General features: G+C 40.0%; 1 protein-coding gene across 1 annotated transcript in view; it reads left to right on the forward strand.

Annotated features, from left to right (window-relative positions):
• LOC310943984 (VPS10 domain-containing receptor SorCS1-like) overlaps positions 1–27,500 on the forward strand; it is a gene marked incomplete at both ends in the record, with an annotated part of 78,282 nt that overhangs the window by 29,965 nt on the left and 20,817 nt on the right. The window contains 4 exons of the mRNA XM_083909680.1: positions 7,550–7,617; positions 9,765–9,864; positions 23,433–23,591; positions 26,637–26,710. Of these exons, the coding sequence (XP_083765806.1) occupies positions 7,550–7,617; positions 9,765–9,864; positions 23,433–23,591; positions 26,637–26,710 (401 nt within the window). The remainder of the gene's footprint in view (positions 1–7,549; positions 7,618–9,764; positions 9,865–23,432; positions 23,592–26,636; positions 26,711–27,500) is intronic.

The following is a 27,500-nucleotide window of genomic DNA, read 5'->3' on the forward strand; positions in this document are numbered from 1 at the left end:
TTGTTAGCTCTTCCCTGCAGACAGTGAAGCTATTACAAAATAAAAGCCTGACCGTTTGAACGTTCTCTTGCAGGATGCTGCCAGTTTTTAACTGTGAAGGTAAATGTGCAGACAGTGAAACTGATCAGTCAAATTAGACAGAAGTAGAATGTCGTGATCCTCCTCCCTGGTCTTGTTCACCCTCATCTCCTGATACACAACAACAATTACATTTGACTGAATACACAGAATCTGAAGAGCATTAAATCCTCTTTCACAGAAGCTTTGAACACTCAGAACACATGAGTGTGAAAAAGCCTCTTCATTCACAAATGAGGACAGTGGCCTTTTCACTGATTCACTCTCTGACTCCAACACACATAACGTTCGTTATCGGCTCATTGTCTATTCAGATCTTTATTATTATATATTATTTATATATTATATTATCTTTATTGGCCAGTCTCACACGACTCATGCTGGAAAATAGTGAGTGACGTCACTGCAAGATCACCGCGTTCCAGTTGTTTTAATTAACTAGCAATTGTTAGCCATTGTTAGCAATACAAGTGGATAACATGGTTCAGAGGATGTTCCTGTTGAGTAATGACCTTTGACCTTCAAACTATAAATGTAGTGCAGCATTAATACAGCCAGTTTTTATATTAACCTGCATCTTCTGATTATTGAAATAATAATCTCTTATTAATGGTTTTTGAGTGACCTGTAACATGTATTTAATATTGACTCCATGCATTATGTTTTATTTCAAATGTATGATTTACGACATATAAAGGTCTAGAGTGAAGAAACGTTCAACTTTTCTCTGTTTGGGCGTCACCACAGTGGATGATCCACAGATTTAATTTGGCAGAGACTTTTACTCTGTCCTCTTATTACTCTCTATGCCCCCCCCCCCCCCCCCTCAGACACTTATTTATTTATGCATTAACTTGGATCAGCTCCAATGGAAGTTTCCAAAGGCAACAGTTGTTGTGTGAACTCAAACGTTGACACAGTGAGTAATTGGATCATTTGAGGAATATCATCAGAACCTGAGAGGCTGTTGGCAGAAGCAGGTCAACAATAAATCACTCCAGAACTTACATCTCTGAACGGAACCTCCTGCACAAAGAGACGGCCAATCACAAGCCCTGTTACATGTTGGTCGGCATCATCATCATGACCAGAATAGTTATAAGGTTCCCACATATGTGTGTTTAGTGTATATATATATGGAGTTACCTGGTACGGAGCAGTGCTCTGTGACAGTCCAGGCCTCACAGCTGCATTGATTGTAAAGGACAGATGATGATGATGATGAAGGTGGTGAGGACAGCTACGCTCCATGGAGAGCTGCTCTGTCACTGATGCAGCAGCAGAAGACAAGAGTGACTGTATATGTTTACATTAGAGTCAAAGGAATCTCAGGCTTTAGGAGATGAACTCTGACAGCTGTGTCACATCTTCACCTCATCATCACACCTTTGAGATCACTCTTCATCTTTCCATGTCACTTTGTTAGCATTGCATTATCCACACTGAGCTAACTTGAATCGTCTGTACCCAGAGCACAGCTCACAGTCTTACATGTTACATGACCTGTGTTAAAACATGTAAAAACTGTGAGATTCATTGAGCAAATCATTGCTTTTGGTGAAAATGACCAGCTACAAATAAGATGTTTCACTGTTTGTTAATGTTAATAATGATAAATGTAGCCGTAGTGATGTGAGGGTTGACTGTTTAAAGAGCAGAAAGTCATCGGTCATGTCCTCCACATGAACTTAGGCTTGAAGCAGTGGATCCACTGAGCTTCATTCAGATGATACTTAGGAAGAGAAAGGACTCAAATCCTGAGCGTTTCATTCTTCCTCTTCCTCTTCCTCTTCCTCTTCCTCACACTTGCTCCTGTGGCAGCACAGAGCTCATTTACTCCTGACACAGCCAAGGCTGAGGTTGGCTTCACTTCCTGGCCTTGAATGACTTCCTGTGTGGGTGCGTGAGTGCGTGCGTGAGTGATGTGAGAATGATGTCTGTCAATCACAACCCACCAACAGCAGTGGTTCAACTCCTGTACGATGTGACGTCAGCATCAGCGTCAACACTGTGTATCATGAGCTTGAGGAAAGAATGAATAATCTGTAAATGACTTCGTCTTCTTGGAGATTATAGTTACTCAGGATCACCTCCTGTGGCACAAACTGGTATTAACTTTACAAATTCATCCAAACTTTTATTCCCTTCATTTTTAGTTAACTGTTCTCCAACAATTCCATTTCCCTGTTTGGTGATTAAAGACTCAATTAACGGACTAATCTCTTGAAATGGAAGAGCTGCAGTCGTTGTGTGATCTGTAGATTAGTCCGTGTGCTCATATATTCTGTCAGTCTGTGCTCCATAATCCCACAGGGATGTTAGCACTTGATCATCTCATTATTGTGGTGCTCAGACAAAGTCATGACCTGCATGATACACTTGCATCTCTCTGAAAAAGTCTGTTTGTCCTTTTCTACTTTCACTTTGAACATGAACATCAGTTTGTTATCATGTAGTAAACATTCACACCATGAATTAATGCAGGAGAAATGTGGTCACATAACAAAAGAGTGTCACGCTCTGCATTTTACACCATGTCTGTGTTTGTTTAATCAAACGTTTGTCATGAAATGAAAGAAAGCTGAGACAAACCAACAATAGTGTTGTATGTTGACTTTATCTACTGTTAACTTCTTTAAAACAAAGAGAACTCACTCATTTGAACAAGATTGACTTTAGGGTAAAAGACGTTATTTCATCTGAGGTGATGAAGCTGTAGTGGAGGTTTAGTGAAGCTCTGAGCTCGTTTCTTTCTTTATTTCTTTATTTTCTGACCCTGCTTCATCTAATCGCCTTTAATCAAATGCAAATGATGAGGAGAGGGAATCTTTAACTCTGAGTAATAGGAACAAAGGGAGATTGAGGAGGAAGCATCAGCAGAGCTTGTTAGTTAGCATCACTTTGCTCTGCTGGCAGCTCCTGGGACAACTTCTTTTAATCTAGCTCCACTCAAGGTGCCACATCCCTAATCCCTAATCCCCAAACATCTGAACTGCATGAAACTAAGCAAAAATCAGTCAGGCGTGATTCTCTTTTCAGGAAGTTGACAGATTATTCCCACTGTTCCCTCTCCTAAATGACTTTATCAGCCTATTACAAGTTTACCCAACCACTGATGCTCCTGATAATCCCAACATGAATCATTCATAATCTGTTGACTTTATCAGAATCCATCCTCACATCATCTTCACACCATGACCTGAGCACAAGTTCTCACAAACATTGAAGGCACATGAATCTGTGGTCATTGATTAAAACCCTGCAGGTTTATCCTTTACATGAGTCTGAAAGTCTGACATGTTTGTGTGTAACATGACTGACTCTCACTCTGTCAATGACCTGGTTTTGAAGCAACGTTAACAATAACAAGGTTGTTGTTGAGCTTCTTATTCAGCGTAGGGAGCTGGTGGTGAACTCACAGTGATCTGTTATCTGAGCCACAGGTGAGTGTTTCTGCATTTCCTTTAAATAATTTGAAGAAGTTATCTCCTCTCATGACAACACGCTCGACAGTGATGAATTATTTGTGTTTGTATCGACTCCTCAAAGTTTTAAAGTTTACTGCAAAGGTGACTTTTGGATTCATGACCAAGTACACACAGAAGTAGAGACATGAAATGCAGAACATTTTTGTATCAGCGTTGAAGGTGTCTCAAGCTTTTATTCTTTCCATTCACCATAAACAGGTGTATGTACATATATATATATATATATATATATATATATATATATATATATATGTACATAGTCATCATAGTCATCATGGAGTAACAGTGACAGGTCAGAAGTGACAGGTCAGCGTGGATCAAACAGCAGAAAGAAGAAACTGTTAAAAATAGACGTTTAGACGTGGAAACGATCTCCAACATTGAGAAGTGAGTTGAAAAGTGAGTGAACGAGGAAACAGAGAAACAGAGAAGAGTGAGAATCTGCTGATGATGAGAAGATTCATCTGACATCATGTGACAGTGAGTCCTTCACAAACATCACTCATCATCAGACATCATTTAAAAACGTTTGACCGTTTTCAAGCCAAAATACTTCCACACACCATTGTCCTGACTGTCCTGACTGTTTCAGTTTGAATGGATATACATATAATATCTGTGTTTCAGTGTAAACAGAGACTATGATCATCCTCTCAGTGATGATGATCCTGACAGAGTCAGATTAACTCAGATCAAGATCCATTATTTTTAGCAGCAGCTTCTTTCTCTGTCTCTGTGTTTGACTTTTAAATCAGCGACAGCTGCAAGTGATGAACCTTTGAAAGGAAGATGTGACGACACACACACACACACACACACACACACACACACACACACATACACACACACACACACACACACACACACACATACACACACACACACATACAGACACACACACACACACACACACATACACACACACGCACGCACACACACACACACACACATACAGACACACACACACATACGGACGCACGCACACACACACACACTCACACACACACACATACAGACACACACACACACATACACACACATACACACACACACACACATACACACACACGCACGCACACACACACACACACATACAGACACATACAGACACACACACACACACACACATACAGACACACACACACATACGGACGCACGCACACACACACACACATGTACAGACACACACACACACATACACTGGAGGCTTTTTGGAAATGTTGGCAGGTGAAACCTATTTACATCCTCCACAGTGTGTGTGTGTGTGTGTGTGTGTGGGGGGGGGGGTGTGTGTGTGTGTTGTACTTCCCTCTCTGAGTCTTCATTACACAGTGAATTCATTGATTAACACAAAATGGTTTCATTTAATGCGTCCGTGCACCAACCACCTCTCTTCTCCATCCTCTATTCTCTCTCTTTCTTTCACTCTGTTGTCTGAGATTATTCCCTCTCTCACCCCCCCCCCCCCCCTCAGAGAAATCTGCTCTCTCATGATTACCAAAGTGAGATGTGAGGAAAACAAAGTGTTTTCAAATGCCCTGAAGAACATGAACCTCACACTCTGTTCTGTGTTTGCTAATAACAACAATAATAATAATGAGAATATAACTTGTTTATTCTGCCTTCTTCTGCCTCAGGGAGTGCTAATTGTTGTTTGTCTATGTTTGGGAATGAAGATGATATTTTCTGTCCTCCATCCAAGGACAATTAGAAAAGAGGAGATAAGAGAGAGAGCTGACAGCAAAGACACATGTGACAGGTCTTTATAATGCTGCTCTAATAACACTGATCCTGACACACAGTCATGTTTGTTCTTCTTCATCACAACTTTGATCATCGTCACAGGGGAAAGTCAAAGGTCAAAGAACATGAGTCATGAGTAGAAACCAGGACGAGAGAGTGTGTGTGTGTTTGTGTGTGTGTGTGTGTGTGTGTGTGTGTGTGTGTGTGTGTGTGTGCGTACGTGCGTGCGTGCGTGTGTGTGTGTCTGTCACAGTATCCTATGATGGTGAGTTCTCTCTATGTCGTAAGCTCACATGTTAAAATGCTTCATCTGTCTTCTGAAACTGTCACACACACAGTGATGAATGACAGTCCTGCTGCTCACTGTCGTGTGTGTGTGTGTGTGAGGTCAGAGGTCATCTGTGGACAGGAAGCTGAGCTGATGGCAGTGTTTACAGTGACAGAAGGCTGCAGGGCTGACTGTCAGCGTGTCAGTGTGCAGCATATGTCCTTTATCACTGATGACTGCACAGTGAAGAACTGCTGCACTCACACACTGAGAGGCTTTATCTCATCAAGCCAAGTCACTTCAGGGAACTCCCACATCACACACACACACACACACACACACACACACACACACACACACACACACACACACACACACTGTCATATTAATAACATTATTATAGTGTGTATACACACAGCTTTAGAAAGTAGTTTACACAAGAGCATTACTCAACATAAATATGAATTAAAGTGAGATAAAGTGAATCTAATAATAATAATAATACAATTACAAAAGTAAGTTCTTATAACAGCATTAACGAATGTGAATGAATGTAACCTTTTGTAAAAGACCTGTTCAGTGATTAGCATGAACATTTAAGGTCGTCTCCTCAATCACTGCATTTTCAACACTTTCTTTTTATCTTTCTGCAAAACAACAGTCAACAAACCCTGAGTCATAGTGTTCATGGAGCTGCAGATGTTTGACAAACTTCATCAATCTGATCACAGGAGCTTCAACCTCACACAGCTGCAGATGTTTGACAAAGTCACACAAGTCATACAGTTGTTTCACCGTCTTCTTCTCCAGGATTCACCGTCTTCTTCTCCAGGATTCACCGTCTTCTCCAGGTTTCCTGTGGATGGAGACATTTCCTGAAACGATGTTGTGTTTACAGAAAACAAAGAAAAAGCATGTGTGGACACTTCTTCTGCAGCAGATGTTCCCATGGTTTGCAGAAACAGCAGCATGTTTCTCACTGAGAGCTAATCCTTGATATTGATATTTGATGGACTTGTCTTGACATCATATGAAGAGACGAGTGCAGAGCAACATTTCCCCTGGAGCAGAGTTAGAGTGAAGGCTGCAGCAGCTCATCAGAGAACATTATGAGACTTTTTCTACATTGGCAGCGTTTCCTGGCCCACGCCATGTGACCTGACCACTGTGCTGCAGGTTCATCAGAGAAGACACTAACTGTCAACACTCAGCATTATCAACATGAAACACAACTAAAGTAAGAGTTGACACTTTGTGAAAGTGAAGCTGCAGCACTCTGTGTGAAGACTTTCTTCATTTCAAATACACCTCCAGTATCAAAGTAAATATATTGCGTGTTTCCGCGCTGCTTTGCTTCTTTAACGCTCCGAGCAAAATGTGATGTTTTTGTCCCTGAAGACTTGGGCTGACCCACTTTCCTCATCCTGTGAACCTTCAGGGTCTGTTCACTGTTCACAGGATATTTACACTGGTGTGTTCAGAATCAATCTGCTGTGATTAACTAATGAGTCTGGAATAATTACAGAGCCACGCATTAAGTCATCCCCCGTGTGTGTGTGTGTGTGTGTGTGTGTGTGTGTACTGGGTATTCCTTATGTTGTGGGGACCTAAGTCTGTTTACACAGTCACGCTATGAGGACTTTTCTTCCTAATGGGACAAAAATCAACGTAAACGACTACATTTTAAACATGTTTAAGATTAAAGTGACGCTGAGTCAGGCTTAAGTTAAGTTAAGGTTTGGCTCAGGTGTGAACAAGGTCTTACTGACACTAACACACAGATGTGTAGAGGAAGTGGACTGACTTTTACATCCCATATCCTGTTGTGACGATAACATATGAGCTTTCTTTCTTCCTCAGATGACTCTGCTTGATTTAGCATTCTTAGCATCGTTAGCGCTCTTACCTTGCTCAGCAGACATTCGATCAATAGGCCGGTGTATTGATCACCATGCTTGTTTTTGTTCTGCAGGTGATTCTGATGCTGACCAAACTCTTTGACTTCAACCTGAACAGTGTGACTGAGAGTTCATTATGGAGGTAAGCTTATCACACCATATTAGCATTTGTCCAAAAGCCTGGAGCAGCTATGATGAGCACACAGAGGGAGTGATGCACTTAGCTCCATCCTTTTCTCATGTTTTTTAAGAACACTCAACAGCATTTTATCACACAAATAAACCAAATATTCAAAGATTTAAAAACAGATAACAATCTCTGAAATGACACACAAGAACTGACCTTGAATAATTTTAACCAACAAATCTGCCTCTTCCCTCGTCCTCCATATTTAAACTCTCCTCTTCCGGAAGACATTAAACTATCACCCACACACAATTACAGTCTTAAACACTGTCTTTCTTTTAAATAGTCTTTTTAAAGTTGAATGTTCACCATGAAGGATCAGCCTTTAATATAAGACATGTTTAAAATAGACTTGTGTCATATTTATACACAGTTGTTTGGTGATGCAGTGAAAGTCTGAGTTTCCTTCAGCTTATTTTTCACTGCTAAATAAAGGCTGATATGACAATATTAGATCATGAAGGACTGGGATGTTCTGAGAGATCCTAGTGTCGTCCACAGAGACATTCACTGCTTTTCTATCTTTTTCTCTGCTCCAAATCACACTATTTGAACGTCATGTCAGCTCTAGAGAAAGAGTGATGGACCAATCACAGCCGACTACAGGCAGAGCTCTTATTCCCACCCTGTTTGATTCAGAGTGGAGGAAACTAAAGGAAAAAGAAGTCCACATCTGTCCTATGGAACTAGGACAAGGGATTAAGCCGGGCTATGTCAGTTATCCTGGCTTATTTTAGCCTGAAGTCTGTTACACAAGAGAAGGCAGAATCAAGTGATCCATTGACTCACTTATACATGAGCTTTGATCACTGACTGCTTCTCTCCTAATATCTGTCTTTAACTGTGTTTAACTGTGTTTAAGACTGTATTGTATATTTGTATATACTGCTATTGTATACTTGTACACTATTGTGTTCTCAGGTTATTTATATGTTTAATCATGAACATGAAGTTAATTAATTATATGCATTACATCATTTTGTCATGTCATAAAATCAGGTCACGGTTAGTCGTTTAATTTATGAACCTAAAGTTTATATTTTTAATTTGTAATGATGATCAAAAGGGGGCGGGGACTACATGTGTTTAATCAGCTCATTTATCATTGTGTGTGTGTGTGTGTGTGTGTGTGTGCGCGCGCAGAACACTGAGCTTTATTGGGAAGGACAAGGCCGCTCAGCCAACATGACGATGAGTTCTTATGTTTGTTTGTTTGTTTGTTTGTTTGTTTGTTTATGGAAACTCCTCAGAAGAAGCTGTAGTGAAGACAGTGTTCACTCTGAAATCACCTTTAAGTTCCTCGATTGAGCTTCAAAGTAAAGTTGTTGTAACCTTCAGTAAAACAGTCTGAATGATAGATATTGATATAAAACACTGATTGTTGCCTGGATGATGTAAACATGAGGAATATTAACACACTCATGATTCTGTTGATTATGGAAATTAACTTATTTTACATGTGATAAAATCATGATTCTAATGATTCTAAGTTAATGTCAAGAACATTCTTTTATTACTGACCAGGTGACATTTACATTACGTTACTAACTCTTTATGTGTGTGAAAGAGTGAATACGTGTTACTATGTGAATGACTTTATTACACTATAAAGAAATAGACCTTTCAGGTTCATTCTATTCTTTCTGCAAATCCCAGAAAATGAAACTTTGAGTGAGTAATTCCGGAGTAAAATGAATGGAAGTTAATCAGGATCCTGCAGGTCTGGACTGATGTGGACTGATGTGGACTAAAGTGGACTAAAGCATGTGGGGCATTAACAGCATCAGATATATTGAGTTAGATCTGTGTGGATTTACAGTGTTGACTGAATTCATCACTGGTTCTCTGAGCTCGTCATGATGTTTATGTGACGTCCAGAGTTCAAGACAGAGACAAATAAAACTGAAAGTAAAACTTCTCTGTGACACACACACACACACACACACACACACACACTCTGATGACTGATGGTCCGTGTGCTTTGTTTTGCGTGGACTTGATTACCTCAGAAGTTTGTGTTCACCCTCGAGGGAAGATTTTTAATTACAATAACAATAAGTTGTTTGTCGAGCGTTGATCAAACCTCTCTGATTATGTTTCAGGTCCACAGATTACGGAGCGACGTACCAGAAACTCAACGACAAAGTGGGAGCAAAGACGATCCTCAGCTACCTTTATGTGAGCCCTAACAACAAGAGGAAGGTGAGGATAGGATTGAATGTGTGAGCTGGTGTGATGCACACAGACACACACACACACACAGACAAACACACACATACACACACACACACACACACAGACACAGACACACACACACACACACAGACACACACACAGACACACAGACAGACTGGTTTGTGTTGACAGTAAACAAACCTCCTCCATGATCCTCCTGCAGTGAAAATCTGCCCTAAAGTTTCTTTTTATTCTGTTTTTCCAAAACTTTATCGATAATGATGAGAAGGAGTTAAAGTAAAGACACTGATTATATATATATATATTTATTATGTATGTATAATAACACAGAGCTTCATTTGGTCCTGGTTCTTCCTTCAGTTGTGAAGCAGTGACATGGTCTCAGGGTCTTCACTGATGATGGTGATGATCCAGGGAAAGAGTGATAGTTGGTGCAGTAGAAGCATCACTGTTGTCATTGTCCTGGTCTGTTGTCCATGATCTAACTCTGACCTGTGACCAGTGACAGAATGACTGCAGCTTCCTTAATGATGTTAATCATCCTTCACTTCACAACCTTTACAAACAAAGTAGGCAAAGACGTGAAGTGTGTAAATGGATCAGTTCCTGTGTGCAGTGCAGGGATGTCACTGAGGAAGAACATCTTGAAACCTCTTTAGACCTGAGAGTGAAGAAGAAGAGGTCCTGTGAGCAGGTAATGAATGTTCAGGAAGCACTTAACTCTTAATCAGAGGTTTATTCTCAGCTGCTTTGGAGCTAAAAACTCATTAAAAACAACACATCATCAGTAAATGCTGAGTGTTGTGGTGATTTTCCTGCACTCATGTTTGTTTGGATCACTTTGTTCAGGTTCCATTAAAACTGATCCATTAAGGACTTAAGGTCAGTTTGTGTGGAGGTGTTTTCCTGTGACTGTCGTGGTTCTAGATATTTAGACACATTTGTCCTCTGGTTGTTAGTGTTCACACCTTTAGAATCATCTGTGAACACAACGTTCAGGAGAATCTGCAGATATTCTGAGGTTGTTTTGTCTGCTTTAGAGTGGAAAGAGTCACATTTAGATTCTAACAGAGAAGTGAAGACAGGACGATTCCCTCTTTCTAGATGATTAGACACTTGGTTAATGGTGAACAGTGTGATCATAGTTTAGATTGTTCAGGTTTAGCCCGGGGCCTCGTTATGGTTATGATGCTTCAGCTGATTATCATGGAGCCTCTGTTATGTTCTAATAAGTGAAGTGAGTTACAGACTGAGCTGCACATTAGCTTCTTAGCCACTGCTTGTAAATGGGATTAACAGTGAATGTTGTGTGAGACCTTGGCAAAGCCTGAGCAGAGATTCTGAGGTTTTTCTAATGAGGCAGCGCAGCATTCAGGACAATAGAGAAGAGCATTAGCATTTGAGTTGACTGGAAAACACTGAGACTCTGTTAAAGAGAGGAAGTCTTTAAAGCTGCAGTGATTAAAACAGTGAGTATGAAATGTGAAGAGCTGACAGTGTCAGAGAGGAGAATCATTGTGATTATGGAAACAAACATAAAGAGACTCTGTCTCCTCTTCCTCTTCCTCTTCACTAACACAGACACAGTCCTGCATGTTAATGATCTCACTCTCACTCACACTTTCCTCTGGTGGCAAAACATGACATTTGTAAAGATCTGGATGATATGAGCAAAACCACGAGTCGACATCTACAGCAGCGACTCTGAGCTTCTGTTAATGACAACAGTTGTGTTCTCAGGTCATTATGACACTGATGAAGTCTGATCCTCTGTTAAAGTCTGTTCTCTCTCCACTGAACTGTCTTTATCATCTTAGATTGTTTCTGGTTCATACTGCAGCTCAAATCTGAAGAGCTGTTTCCAGTTTGTTATTATTGATTTTATTTTTATTATTATTATTATTATTATTATTATTAACAGCTCATATGAGTCAGTCATCAGTTGTGTTGTAAATCTCTGTTGTGAAGCAAAGTCAAACTGTTGAAGTTTGAGCAGCAGAATTCTTTTTATGGACAATTCTGTGTATTTTCAGTCCAACTCCAGCTCTGTGTGTGTGTGTGTGTGTTGGGGGGGGGGGGGGGGGGTGCGTGCGTGCGTGTGTGTGTGTGTGTGTGTGGGTGGATGTATCCATGTCTAACCTGAGGTGCTTGGTAATCATCATGAATGTTTACAGAATGTAGAGAGTGTGTTCAGCGTCTCCAGACTCAGACTCAGACTCAGACAGACAGATGGCTGCACAGACCTCACCATCCGTCCTGTTAGCGAAGCTAAAATTAAAGACAAGAATATCAAACACACATTTTAGACACAAAAAGATGAGACACTTTCTCAAACTCTGTGGTTGCTTCCCACACACAGTTATTTACAGACACACACACACACACACACACATGGAGCAGCAGTGTGTCCACTGATGGACACAAAGACAAAGACCTTCTCTTCACACTGAAGTAAATCAGGACAGAAACAGAATGGTAGAGTGAGAGTTTGTGGGAAAATGACCTCATGGAGAAAAATGAGTGACAACATCGCAATTACATCCATTTTCATGTTTTGGCTTCATAGTCATGTACGTGTACACATGTACATGTACACGTGTACGTGTGTGTGTGTGTGTGTGTGTGTGTGTGTGTGTGTGTGTGTGTGTGTGTGTGTGTGTGTGTGTGTGTGTGTGTGTGTGTGTGTGTGTGTGTGTGTGTGTGTGTGTGTGTGTGTGTGTGTGTGTGTGTGTGTGTGTGTGATATTGACCTTGTGAGGCCTGAGCATCAACACTTGGTCAGGTGGGTGGAATATGAATTTGCCTGAGATTAAACTTCTTGCATCGGCAAATTCTTTTGTGTTGATTCTCTCGCTTTCAGAGACTTTAAGAAAAAAAGATAAGAAGTTAAAGAGTTTGGCAGAAAGACAAATATAATCTTGAAATGATTAGACCAGAAGAAAAGAAGATGTTTTACTATTCTTAAAGAAACAATTAAACGTAGACCTTTGTCCTCTGTTTGTCACAGTCTCACAAACACAATCTACTCTATGATATATCTGCAGAGTGTAAACTCACAGATTGTTGTTAGGAGACACAGAAGCTGCTGCTTTACTAACTCTGTGTCACTTCATCTAAATGAAAGTTTTCAAACACTGACAGCAGACATCATGACATCATAACCAGGCTTAGGTTAGAATCAAGATATCAGCCAAGTTCATTGTAAAGCAGTCATCAATCTGACCTTTTGACCTTGATAATGTGAAGGGTGAGATGTGAAGAGCAGAGTGTAGAGAAGAAAGAGAGTGGTGCAGCCTTTAGCCCTCAGCTCTTCATCTAACTGAGGATGAGGATGATGAGGATGATGAAGGCTCCACCTCATGACTCCATCACTGTCTGCAACTTTAAAAACAAAGTGATTCATCTTTAACAAACGTCACAAAGCCTCACTGTGAGCAGCTCCATGGTTTGTGAGTGTCTCTCTATCATGAGATGATGATGGAGATTCATCACATATTCAACAGAGGAAAATCCTCTGAATTCTAACTCAGCCTCTGTTTAAAAAGTTAGACTTAATCTATGTATTGAATTCAGATAGTGACAGAATTAGTCATGAGTGGAAATTCCTGCAGACTGGTGTGTTGTTAGTGACTGTGTGTGTGTGAGCAGAACTGTGCTGGGTTTTTATGCTTCGTTCACACCGACTGCATCAAGAGTTTGTTTCCAGGTCTCGTTGTACTTTCATAACTGAATATTGTGTAGGAGTCGAGATATTTGCACAACACCGTGATTTATGTCTCGAGTTTCCTTCAACAGTAAAGAGGAACAAGGGAGTTTTGTTCAAGACCAAATACAGACAATTAAAACTGCTATTACACTATTACACCTGCTACAGGTGTAATATTTGGTATAAATATTGAAAAAAGTTTTCCATTGAATAAAAGCTTATTTAAATGTAATATTTTGCTTATCTCCTTGTGTTCAGGTTGAGCTGTGTGTTCCTTATCTTACAGCAGTGAACTCAGTGTTCACAGTGTTTTCATGTTCCTTTAAAACCAGGAATCGTCCTGAAGGACAGAGGATGTGCTTTATCTTCTAACTGCTGACCTGGGTTTGTTTGACACTTAACCACAGATTGGTTTATTCTGGGTTTTCTTTACATTTTAAACTGAACAGATGCAGTGATAACTTTCTAGACTTTTCAGAATCAAAGACTACATATATTATCTGATGATGATGATGATGATGGACACGTGTTGTAATGACTCAGGTCTAGTGTCTTTGTCTTTAGCAGAGGTAGCTGCAGCGTTAGCGTCTGGTAGAATGATTGTTTTTCCGGTGGTGGGAGGTTTGGTGGATGCTGAAGGAGATGAAACATCTGTCAGGCCTCAGGCTGCAGCTCTAAATGACTGTGAGGACACACAGACAGACACAGCAGAGATAAATGGAGATGGACAGAAGGACGGAGACAGGTGACAACCGTGGAGATGCAGAGAAGATGTGTTTGGTAAACCTCAGGAGCTGTGGACAGACTTCATAGTGGATCAGGGACATGAATTCCCCTGTAAAGAATCTTGTCGTTCTAAACTATTCTGAGTCAAAGGAGCCACAACATGGCAAATGTTGTCCTGTTATTTATTAATGATGACGATGAAGAATTCATTATCTCAGCAGCTGAAGATAGATGAGGACGTCTAAAGCAGAATTGCTGCCGGTTAATGATCTGAATTTATCCTGTGAGTCTGTGTTCACTCGTACTTAATGAATCTGGCTTTTCACGCTCAGCCTCTGCACCTTCCAACCTATGTTCTGCCATGAGGTCCAGCTGGATGGAAACGCCAATTAGTGAAAGGCAGAAACTGACATGTTACAGTTTGTTAGGCCTGGCAGCAGCAGCCGTCTGTGAGTGTGTGAGCGAAAATGTCAGCCACTGTTTAATTAGTCTGAGTGTAAATGTCTCAGAGAGGAAGCAAATCAAACAGGTGAGAGCACCTGGACCAGAGAGGTCAGAGTTATAAGAGTTATCTTCACTTAGAGACAACGAGAGCTCGTGTTTACCATCAGTATCCTTTTATTTGACTTGACAATCATGAGAATATATATGTGTTTGTATATGATTGAAAAATGAACATGGCTTAAGCAGTAGAAGTTTAAAAGATCCTTTGAGTTTTCTGGTGCTTTGACTTCCTATAGCAACATGTAAAATAGTGTAGGACACAAGAAGCTGTCTCCTGTTTCAGGTTCTCTACTGTACGTTATTTCAGGTTCTCGGTCTGTTCTTTGATATCTAAAGAAAGACTTTGACAAAATGCCCAATAATGATAGTCCTTCCCACTTTCCCCCCGTGGTATTTCTTGTTTTATTGGCACAGACACAGATGGATGATGTCATGAGAGAATTCCACTAAAGTGAACAGTATTTACTGACACATAAAGTCTTCAGAGGTTTTAGAGCATTGATTAAACCGTCTTCACATCACCAGTGATGCTGAGTGATGCTAGCACAGATATGTGGACCACTGTGAAGTCAGTGAGCAAAGACAAGGAAGGAGGAGGAGCCACACCCTGGTTCTCAAGAACATGAACCACAAAAACAGACTGGAGACAGAAGAAAGTGTGTATACGAGTACGTTCATTAACGTTCATTAATATTCATTAACATTAACATACAGGAGAACGGCAGCCTGTTGAACCCTGAGCAGGTCTGCATCCACACTGTGGAGCCGTGGTTTGGTGGTTTGGACTTGAGACTTCCTGCTTCATGGTCGTGTTACTGTAAACCAGAAAGATTCAAATCTACTTGTTTTGTCCCTGGAGCTGCTTTTCATCTGCTGTAAACTTTAAATCTTTATGTCGAGCATTCACAACCACTGCTAATGATCCAGTCTACGTTCACCTCTACAGTAGTGTGTGTGTGTGTGTGTGTGTGTGTGTGTGTGTGTGTGTGTGTGTGTGTGTGTGTGTGTGTGTGTGTGTGTGTGTGTGTGTGTGTGTGTGTGTGTGTGTGTGTGTGTGTGTGTGTGTGTGTGTGTGTGTGTGTGTGTGTGTGTGTGTGTGTGTGTACAGAGACTTTCCTGAGGGAAGGACGACTGAGGTCCTTGATTCAGAGAAGACTCAGTCTGAGCCCACGGTCATCACTCACCTTGCAGTACGACAAAGGCCTTTAGCTGAAAAACCTCTGGAGTTTACAGATTTCTACTATTTAACTTGACAAAGTTTGAGAGGATGAGCTGCCAGATAAATGTGAATAAATCTCCTTCAGTGTGTGTTGTGTGGCCGTTCTGTTCTGGTCGACAATTAACAGCATTAACGTTTAAAAATCAGTGTTCATCAAGACTAGAAAAGTGCTTTATAAATACAGATAATAATGAGCTGGACAACATGCAGAGAGGTCGTATTCATTCTTCTTCATTGGTTCAGAAAACAGTTGTACAGGTGTGTACAGTGGAAGAATGCTGCTGCCCCCTCTGTGTCCTGTAGTGCATTGCAGTTATTGCACATGGTTTTTTTGCACAAGGTGGTGTTTTAATAAATATCATCTCTGACCTGCTGCTTGTTTACCTCTCTTACCAACGTATACAATATCTGTGACAAACTGAAGTCATTCTGCAGCCCTGACCTTCTTTGTTGTTCCTATTTAGCCGCGCTTTGTCTGTAAAATTGATCTAAAATCTAAGATGGAGTCTGACTCCAGGCTTCCTGCTGCTTCTGTCAATCCCAGCTCAGCTCAGGTTTTTGTTGTTTTTGTTGTTGCTCTGAAATCAAAGACGGAAACACGGATTAACTTATTGTTTTAAATCATTTCCAACCAAGTGGCTGTCACTGTGAAGCTGGAACATTGACTGGACTCACAGAGGATAAATCACAACACTTTTCCAATATGTAGCTGCTTGGTCTGACAGGAACAGAACACTATGAGAACCTCAGGAAATGAGACACAGATTTATAGAGAGGAATCACAATCCAATTACTGGATGACAGTGTGAAATGGAAAATGTGAGGCTAATGTCATTAATATTCTCTCTGTGAGTATTTACGGCACTACAGCGGCCAAAAGAACTCCAGGATTCCTCACACATATCTGCACTGTCCTCCAGGAAACACTCGCTTCATTAACCTTTGTCATTTTCAACCTTTTATGCTCATCATCATTTACACACACACACACACACACAATATAAATATATCAGCCAAAATTATCAAGACAAAACAAATACAAAAGTAAAAGTTGTTTGTTTTCCACAGTCGTTTTAACACCAATTCAGATTAGAATCAAATCCATCATGAAATAGTGTGACATTAACTCCTTCAGTATTAATGAAACACAGTTAAATAGATATATGTAGAGATGATGTAGAGATGAGCTGAGAGACACAAGGATGAAGGAGGAGAAGTTTGTGTCCTGAACTGTGACACAAATGACAACATTTACTCATTTTGTAAATCTTTAATCAAGGTGTGGCAGCCATCTTGTTTGTAATCCCATGTCAGAGTTGAGATGGACTTCCTGTGTGCGATCCCTGTGTAAGAAATGCCTCATAGAGCCAGACTTTAAAAATCCTGAACTTAATGCAGGGTTGCTTTGATCTCCATATTCTGCTGTGGAAACATTTGAAACCTCAGTTCAGCCAATTATAAAGTTGTCTTCTCTTCCAGCTGTGCTGCACTTCCATGACTGAGCACAAGCTTAATTGGGATTTGTAGTTGTGAGAGTGTTTGAGAGCGTTTGATGGGATTGGTCAGCATGTGGCTCACGTTTGTGTCGTTACACCTGCCTCCAGTGATTGATGAACTGCTGTTGTGTGGCTGTTGTGTGGCTGTTGTGTGGCTCTGTGCGCCACCACTGCTGTTTGCCAGCTGAGTGCTGACAGATGACTCAGCGTCTTGAGGGAGCACAAACACTTTGCCATACGGTGGCACGCTGATAAGAATATTGACTGCAAGGGCCAGTGTGTATTCTCATTTCTGACACAATAAGCACACAGAGAATGTCACACTAAAGGCCATCTCTGAAGCAAATGTAAGTCCTGGTGTGCATCGTAGGGACTGTACCATCTCTGCACTAACAACAACTTTTATTGACTCACAGTCACAAAAAAAACCCTTAAAAAAATGTATTTCTACAAAATTATTCCTTAAGAGGTTTTCAAATATTTTCAACTGATCCTTGTTCAGGGTGATGCCGACTATTATGATGGTGAATTTCAAGTCATTCCGAGATACTTTTTGTTTTTTTGAAGAAAGTCAGCTCACTGTCAAAGTGCATCAGGGCAAATGGATAATTTCATGATTTTCAAAAATTAATGAAAATTATTCCTTATGAGATTTTCAAATATTTTCAACAGATCCATGTTCACGGTGATGCCGACTATTATGATGATGAATTTCAAGTAATTCCGAGATACTTTAGTTTTTTTTGAAGAAACTCAGCTCACTGTCAAAGTGCATCAGGGCAAATGGATCATTTCATGATTTTCAAAAATTAATGAAAATTATTCCTTATGAGATTTTCAAATATTTTCAACGGATCCTTGTTCAGGGCGATGCCGACTATTATGATGGTGAATTTCAAGTCATTCCGAGATACTTTTTGTTTTTTTGAAGAAAGTCAGCTCACTGTCAAAGTGCATCAGGGCAAATGGATAATTTCATGATTTTCAAAAATTAATGAAAATTATTCCTTATGAGATTTTCAAATATTTTCAACAGATCCATGTTCACGGTGATGCCGACTATTATGATGATGAATTTCAAGTAATTCCGAGATACTTTAGTTTTTTTTGAAGAAACTCAGCTCACTGTCAAAGTGCATCAGGGCAAATGGATAATTTCATGATTTTCAAAAATTTATGAAAATTATTCCTTATGAGATTTTCAAATATTTTCAACAGATCCATGTTCACGGTGATGCCGACTATTATGATGATGAATTTCAAGTAATTCCGAGATACTTTAGTTTTTTTTGAAGAAAGTCAGCTCACTGTCAAAGTGCATCAGGGCAAATGGATCATTTCATGATTTTCAAAAATTAATGAAAATTATTCCTTATGAGATTTTCAAATATTTTCAACTGATCCTTGTTCAGGGCGATGCCGACTATTATGATGGTGAATTTCAAGTCATTCCGAGATACTTTTTGTTTTTTTGAAGAAAGTCAGTTCACTGTCAAAGTGCATCAGGGCAAATGGATAATTTCATGATTTTCAAAAATTCATGAAAATTTTTCCTTATGAGATTTTCAAATATTTTCAACAGATCCATGTTCACGGTGATGCCGACTATTATGATGATGAATTTCAAGTAATTCCGAGATACTTTAGTTTTTTTGAAGAAACTCAGCTCACTGTCAAAGTGCATCAGGGCAAATGGATAATTTCATGATTTTCAAAAATTCATGAAAATTATTCCTTATGAGATTTTCAAATATTTTCAACAGATCCATGTTCACTGTGATGCCGACTATTATGATGATGAATTTCAAGTAATTCCGAGATACTTTTTGTTTTTTTGAAGAAAGTCAGCTCACTGTCAAAGTGCATCAGGGCAAATGGATAATTTCATGATTTTCAAAAATTAATGAAAATTATTCCTTATGAGATTTTCAAATATTTTCAACAGATCCTTGTTCAGGGCGATGCCGACTATTATGATGATGAATTTCAAGTAATTCCGAGATACTTTAGTTTTTTTGAAGAAACTCAGCTCACTGTCAAAGTGCATCAGGGCAAATGGATAATTTCATGATTTTCAAAAATTCATGAAAATTATTCCTTATGAGATTTTCAAATATTTTCAACAGATCCATGTTCACTGTGATGCCGACTATTATGATGATGAATTTCAAGTAATTCCGAGATACTTTTTGTTTTTTTGAAGAAAGTCAGCTCACTGTCAAAGTGCATCAGGGCAAATGGATAATTTCATGATTTTCAAAAATTAATGAAAATTATTCCTTATGAGATTTTCAAATATTTTCAACAGATCCATGTTCACGGTGATGCCGACTATTATGATGATGAATTTCAAGTAATTCCGAGATACTTTAGTTTTTTTTGAAGAAACTCAGCTCACTGTCAAAGTGCATCAGGGCAAATGGATAATTTCATGATTTTCAAAAATTAATGAAAATTATTCCTTATGAGATTTTCAAATATTTTCAACTGATCCTTGTTCAGGGCGATGCCGACTATTATGATGGTGAATTTCAAGTCATTCCGAGATACTTTAGTTTTTTTTGAAGAAACTCAGCTCACTGTCAAAGTGCATCAGGGCAAATGGATAATTTCATGATTTTCAAAAATTTATGAAAATTATTCCTTATGAGATTTTCAAATATTTTCAACAGATCCATGTTCACGGTGATGCCGACTATTATGATGATGAATTTCAAGTAATTCCGAGATACTTTAGTTTTTTTTGAAGAAAGTCAGCTCACTGTCAAAGTGCATCAGGGCAAATGGATAATTTCATGATTTTCAAAAATTAATGAAAATTATTCCTTATGAGATTTTCAAATATTTTCAACAGATCCATGTTCACGGTGATGCCGACTATTATGATGATGAATTTCAAGTAATTCCGAGATACTTTAGTTTTTTTTGAAGAAACTCAGCTCACTGTCAAAGTGCATCAGGGCAAATGGATAATTTCATGATTTTCAAAAATTCATGAAAATTATTCCTTATGAGATTTTCAAATATTTTCAACAGATCCATGTTCACTGTGATGCCGACTATTATGATGATGAATTTCAAGTAATTCCGAGATACTTTTTGTTTTTTTGAAGAAAGTCAGCTCACTGTCAAAGTGCATCAGGGCAAATGGATAATTTCATGATTTTCAAAAATTAATGAAAATTATTCCTTATGAGATTTTCAAATATTTTCAACAGATCCATGTTCACGGTGATGCCGACTATTATGATGATGAATTTCAAGTAATTCCGAGATACTTTCGTTTTTTTTGAAGAAAGTCAGCTCACTGTCAAAGTGCATCAGGGCAAATGGATAATTTCATGATTTTCAAAAATTTATGAAAATTATTCCTTATGAGATTTTCAAATATTTTCAACAGATCCATGTTCACGGTGATGCCGACTATTATGATGATGAATTTCAAGTAATTCCGAGATACTTTAGTTTTTTTTGAAGAAAGTCAGCTCACTGTCAAAGTGCATCAGGGCAAATGGATCATTTCATGATTTTCAAAAATTAATGAAAATTATTCCTTATGAGATTTTCAAATATTTTCAACAGATCCATGTTCACGGTGATGCCGACTATTATGATGATGAATTTCAAGTCATTCCGAGATACTTTTTGTTTTTTTGAAGAAAGTCAGCTCACTGTCAAAGTGCATCAGGGCAAATGGATCATTTAATGATTTTCAAAAATTCATGAAAATTTTTCCTTATGAGATTTTCAAATATTTTCAACAGATCCATGTTCACGGTGATGCCGACTATTATGATGATGAATTTCAAGTAATTCCGAGATACTTTAGTTTTTTTGAAGAAACTCAGCTCACTGTCAAAGTGCATCAGGGCAAATGGATCATTTCATGATTTTAAAAAATTAATGAAAATTATTCCTTATGAGATTTTCAAATATTTTCAACTGATCCTTGTTCAGGGCGATGCCGACTATTATGATGGTGAATTTCCACTCATTCCGAGATACTTTTTGTTTTTTTGAAGAAAGTCAGCTCACTGTCAAAGTGCATCAGGGCAAATGGATAATTTCATGATTTTCAAAAATTTATGAAAATTATTCCTTATGAGATTTTCAAATATTTTCAACAGATCCATGTTCACGGTGATGCCGACTATTATGATGATGAATTTCAAGTAATTCCGAGATACTTTAGTTTTTTTTGAAGAAAGTCAGCTCACTGTCAAAGTGCATCAGGGCAAATGGATCATTTCATGATTTTCAAAAATTAATGAAAATTATTCCTTATGAGATTTTCAAATATTTTCAACTGATCCTTGTTCAGGGCGATGCCGACTATTATGATGGTGAATTTCAAGTCATTCCGAGATACTTTTTGTTTTTTGAAGAAAGTCAGCTCACTGTCAAAGTGCATCAGGGCAAATGGATCATTTAATGATTTTCAAAAATTCATGAAAATTTTTCCTTATGAGATTTTCAAATATTTTCAACAGATCCATGTTCACGGTGATGCCGACTATTATGATGATGAATTTCAAGTAATTCCGAGATACTTTATTTTTTTTGAAGAAACTCAGCTCACTGTCAAAGTGCATCAGGGCAAATGGATAATTTCATGATTTTCAAAAATTAATGAAAATTATTCCTTATGAGATTTTCAAATATTTTCAACAGATCCTCGTTCAGGGCGATGCCGACTATTATGATGGTGAATTTCAAGTCATTCCGAGATACTTTTTGTTTTTTTGAAGAAAGTCAGCTCACTGTCAAAGTGCATCAGGGAAAATGGATCATTTCATGATTTTCAAAAATTCATGAAAATTATTCCTTATGAGATTTGCAAATATTTTCAACTGATCCTTGTTCAGGGCGATGCCGACTATTATGATGGTGAATTTCAAGTCATTCCGAGATAGTTTTTGTTTTCGTAAAGAAAGTCAGCTCACTGTCAAAGTGCATCAGGGCAAATGGATCATTTCATGATTTTCAAAAATTCATTTAAATTATTCCTTAAGACGTTTACAAATATTTTTAATTGATCCTTGTTCAGGGCGATGCCGACCAAGTCATTCCGAGATACTTTTTTTTTTTAGACTAAAGTCACTGTCAAAGTGCTTGCAATTAACATACAAACATGCATCTGTAACAGTGGGTTACACCAGGGGCCACAGACAGTGTCAGTATATATACACAGTATACAGGGTTACACATGTGTGTGTGTGTGTGTATATATATGTTTATATTCTCTGGGACTGAGGCAGAATTTGGGCATAACGTATTGGATGTCTAAGAAAAGAAAAAAGCTCATGGGAAATTAGTGCTTTCAAGGCCTGACTGAGCTCAGGCAGTGAGCATGAAGGGACACACACACACACAACAGAAATCAGAATGATGACACACACACACACACACACACACACACACATATTCATTCCGTGTGAGTATGTACCAGCTCATCTGCAGCTACAGTAATAACACACTGTCTGTCACACATGGTAATCAGGCTTGATTGACTCATCATTGTGTTGTGACTTTTTTATGACTACACACACACACACACACACACACACACACACACACACACACACACACACACACACACACACAAAGGTTTGTACAGCTACTCTTCTGAGGACAGTGCATTGACTTCCATTCCTAATCAAACCATCATCCCTCACCTTCAGTCTAACCCTGAGTATAACCATAATAACCTTGTTGTCACAGGAAGATGTGACACTTCACACATGTGCAGAACAAATACAGGGATGATGAATAAAGCTTACAGTGTTTATTCCTAATGTAATAGACTTTATTAGTGAACTCCAGAAGAACCAGAGCAGAGTTTACAGCTCTATAGCTCTATGTGTGATATATGTATATGCACTTTATGTGCAGCCTGAACATCACTGTTTCTCTGCTGTGTTCAGATCATGTTGCTGACTGATCCAGAGGTGGAGAGCAGTCTGCTCATCAGCTCTGATGAAGGAGCCACGTATCAGAAGTACAGACTCAACTTCTACATCCTCAGTCTGCTCTTCCATCCTGAACAGGAGGACTGGATCCTGGCCTACAGCCATGACCAGAAGGTGAGAGGAGGAGAGGAGGAGGAGAGAGGAGAGGAGAGAGGAGGAGAGAGGAGAGGAGAGAGGAGAGGAGAGAGGAGAGAGGAGGAGAGGAGAGAGGAGTTGAGGAGAGGAGGAGAGGCAGGAGGACTGGATCCTGGCCTACAGCCATGACCAGAAGGTGAGAGGAGGAGAGGAGGAGGAGAGAGGAGGAGAGAGGAGAGGAGAGAGGAGAGAGGAGAGAGGAGGAGAGGCAGGAGGAGTTGAGGAGAGGAGGAGAGGGAGGAGGACTGGATCCTGGCCTACAGCCACGACCAGAAGGTGAGAGGAGGAAAGGCAGGAGAGGCTGGAGGAGAGAGGAGAGGAGAGGAGAGGAGAGGAGGAGTTAGAGGCAGGAGGAGAGAGGAGAGGAGGAGGAGGAGGAGAGGAGGAGGAGTGCAGCAGCCTGTTATATCAGGGCATGAAGAGGAGTTGAGCAGATGAAACAGTAACAGCCTCAGAACAAAGTGGATAAATCCTGTTACACAAGAGTTTGTCTCAGAGTTGATGAAGTTGATGTGAAACAAACACAGGTTTCATAACTGAGGCAGTTTGACAGTCACAGAACTGACCAATGAGAAAAAGATGAAATGCTTTGATTTTCACATTTGAAATCCTGGAGGAGCTGAATCTAAATCTGTCTGTATTCAAGTGAAAGGATTCATTCATAGGTTAAATCTGCAAAATGACTCGGTGTAGCAAGTGTTATAGGTGTGAGCAGAACAACACATTATAGTACAACTAAAATCAAATGATCTTTTATTGTCCATCCAAAAACAACAACAACAACAACAACAGAGGAGACAGAGACTAAAAGATCAGGTGTTAGTGTCTGTGTTCTCAGACCTGTGGAGATAAATGATGTGTTTAAAAGAGAAGGTTTTCCTGCTCTCAGTGTTTGTTGTTTTTAATGTTGAACACATGTTGTGTTTGTTGTGAAAGACAAACATCAGCTTGTCATTTATTGATGTGGTGAAGACGTGGAGCTCCTTTGTCTTCAACATGTGGATGTTCAACGTCACATGTTCACGTGATCTGATGAATCAGAGACGATGAAGGTTCAAAACATAGATAACTTCATTTACATCACGCTTAAAGTTTTAGTATTTGTTCATATTTAAATACTAAAAGCTGCAGCTGTAAACTCAGAATCTTCTCAGAGTCAACGTGTGACTGAGGAACAGTCAGAAGAAGAGAGAGCAGCAGTTTAAACCCTTTTTAAAATGCATTAATAAAATGCTTCTCTTTCCATTTGGGTCGAATGTTTCACTTGTGATGAATAATGAAGGTGTTCGTCTGCTGTGAGAGAGAAGATCACACTGTGATAGTGCAGACTTTATACTGTATCTGTGAGAGGGGTCAAAGGTCACATCAGAAAGAGACACTGAGAACATGGCGTCCACACACGTGTCTTCATATCTTTGATTTTCCCTCAGAACGTACATTACACTCAGAACTAAAGCCTTTAAACAACATCATCCAATTTGTGTAAAATTTGGTCAGTGAGTGAGTGAGTCAGGTGTCCACTCACTCACTCTCCTCCTCCTCCTCCTCACCCTCACCTCCTCCTCCTCCTCCTCCTCACCCTCACCTCCTCCTCCTCCTCCTCCTCACCCTCACCTCCTCCCTGTCCTGACTCACACTCTTCACCTCCGCCAACAAAACTGCTTCTCTTTCAATTTCTTCACCTCCCCTTTGGCAGCACTGCTGCATTTGTTGATTGAGAGACTGTTGCAGCCATTCCAGCCTGCAACAGTCCACAGACCTCCTCCTCCTCCTCCTCCTCCTCCTCCTCCTCCTCCTGTTCCACCACCTCCTCCTCCTCCTCCTCCTCCTCCTCCTCCTCACCTCTTCACTGTCACTTGCTTGGCTTCATACTAAGTTGCAGTGGGAGGATAATTAGTCAAAGTGATTTCCTGCTGCACCCCCCCCCCCCACCCTTTCCTCCCCCTCCCTCCCCCTGCAGCTTGTATCTGCCTAACACAGCTGGTCATGACACACACACACACACACACACACACACACACACACACACACACACACACACACACACACGTAAACTGAATTGCTAGAATATTAATAAGTGAGTTAACTGCAAACAGGTTGGTGCATGACTTAAAAAAGAGAAGAACATTCCACTGGTTGTTCAGCAGTTTAAGATAAGATGAGTTAAGATAAGATCTAGATCTAGGCCCCGCCCACCACCACCACCACTGCTGGTGCTGCCGCTGTATACTCACTAACGCTCCCTCCCTCAGTCCATTCTGATGTTTTGACACAGCATCAGAATCATTTGTGTTCATGAAGAACAAACAGAATAATAACAAACAGAAGTTAGCATTAGCACACGGTAGCGTTTCCTGTCTGGCTCCGCCCCTGTGTGGATGTACACACACACACACACACACACACACACACACACACACACACACACACAGCTGTAACTGTCCCTTTAAATGATGCTAAAGAGAGGTGATGTCCACAGGACACCAGCAGCTTACACATCGTCCTTCAGGAGACAATTAGAAAATAAATGAATACAAACAAACTTATCTTCTAATAAACACTTGTTGACACAGAGCACATGAGCAGCCATGTGTGAAATGGAAAAATGTTCAGGGAGAAACAGTAAAAATAAGTTTGACGCCTCATTAAATTCCAGTTTTAAGCTACAGAGTAAACGCATTTATCATTGTGCAGCGTGAGAGACGACAAAAGAGCTTCACTAACACTTTTGATGTATTCTGTTTAACACAACGACTACACAACAATGTGTGAGTGCATTAATGATGTTATTGTGTACAAACTTCACCTGTGGAAACACAAGACTCTGCTCATCGTTCATTTGACTCATTTAGATCTGTTCAAATATGAACGTTCAGGAATGTCAGAGTTTCACTTACTTCATATTACTTTATCTGTCTGTGTCTGTGTCTGTCTGTGTCTGTCTGTATCTGTGTCTCTCTGTGTCTGTCTGTCTGTATCTGTCTGTCTGTGTCTGTCTGTCTCTCTGTGTCTGTCTGTCTGCAGCTCTACAGCTCTGTGGAGTTTGGGAGGAGGTGGCAGCTGGTCCATGAGAGAGTGGCTCCTAATCGTTTCTACTGGTGAGTAAACATGTGATGTGTAAATGTGTGAGTACATGTGTGAGTACGTGTGTGAGTACATGTGTGAGTACAGATGTACAGAGGTCAGTCCATGAACAACTCTTGTTGTATTTGTGTCAGACTCACATTTATCTTGACTTATCACATTCAGCTTCTCTGTTTCCTGCTCTTCCACATTTTGCTGAAGCTAAATGATTCAGGTTCTGGAAGTTAGTGTAGAAACAAACTGAGACTGTAGACGACCTGGAGGAGACTGATGCTGATGATGATGCTGCTGCTGCTGAAGCTGATGCTGAAGCTGATGCTGATGCTGCTGCTGCTGCTGCTGCTGCTGATGATGATGCTGAAGCTGATGCTGATGCTGTTGCTGATGCTGATGCTGTTGCTGATGCTGATGCTGATGCTGATGCTGTTGCTGTTGCTGTTGCTGATGCTGCTGATGCTGATGCTGTTGCTGATGCTGATGCTGATGTTGATGCTGCTGCTGCTGCTGCTGCTGTCAGACTTCTATTTTGGGATGCTCAGTGTGCAGTAGGTGTGGTGGAAGCCCCTGGTAATGAGGCTGCAGAGGGAGCTGCTGTCTGCTGCTCATGTGAGGAGGAAACAGTGTTAGCTTATTATTTGTGAACGGCTCAGTCAGAGTGTGAGTGCTGCTCACTCTGAATGTGGATAAACAACACTCTGCATGTTAGAGTCAGTCATGATCAGCTGTGAGCTCATTCTACTGTGTCTATGACCACATGTCCCTGTTCATCACTCTGTCAGCTCAACTTTACTCTCTCTCCATGTT

Source organism: Microchirus variegatus (assembly GCF_963457635.1).
Source record: "Microchirus variegatus genome assembly, chromosome: 23".
Classification (NCBI taxonomy): Eukaryota; Metazoa; Chordata; class Actinopteri; order Pleuronectiformes; family Soleidae; genus Microchirus; species Microchirus variegatus.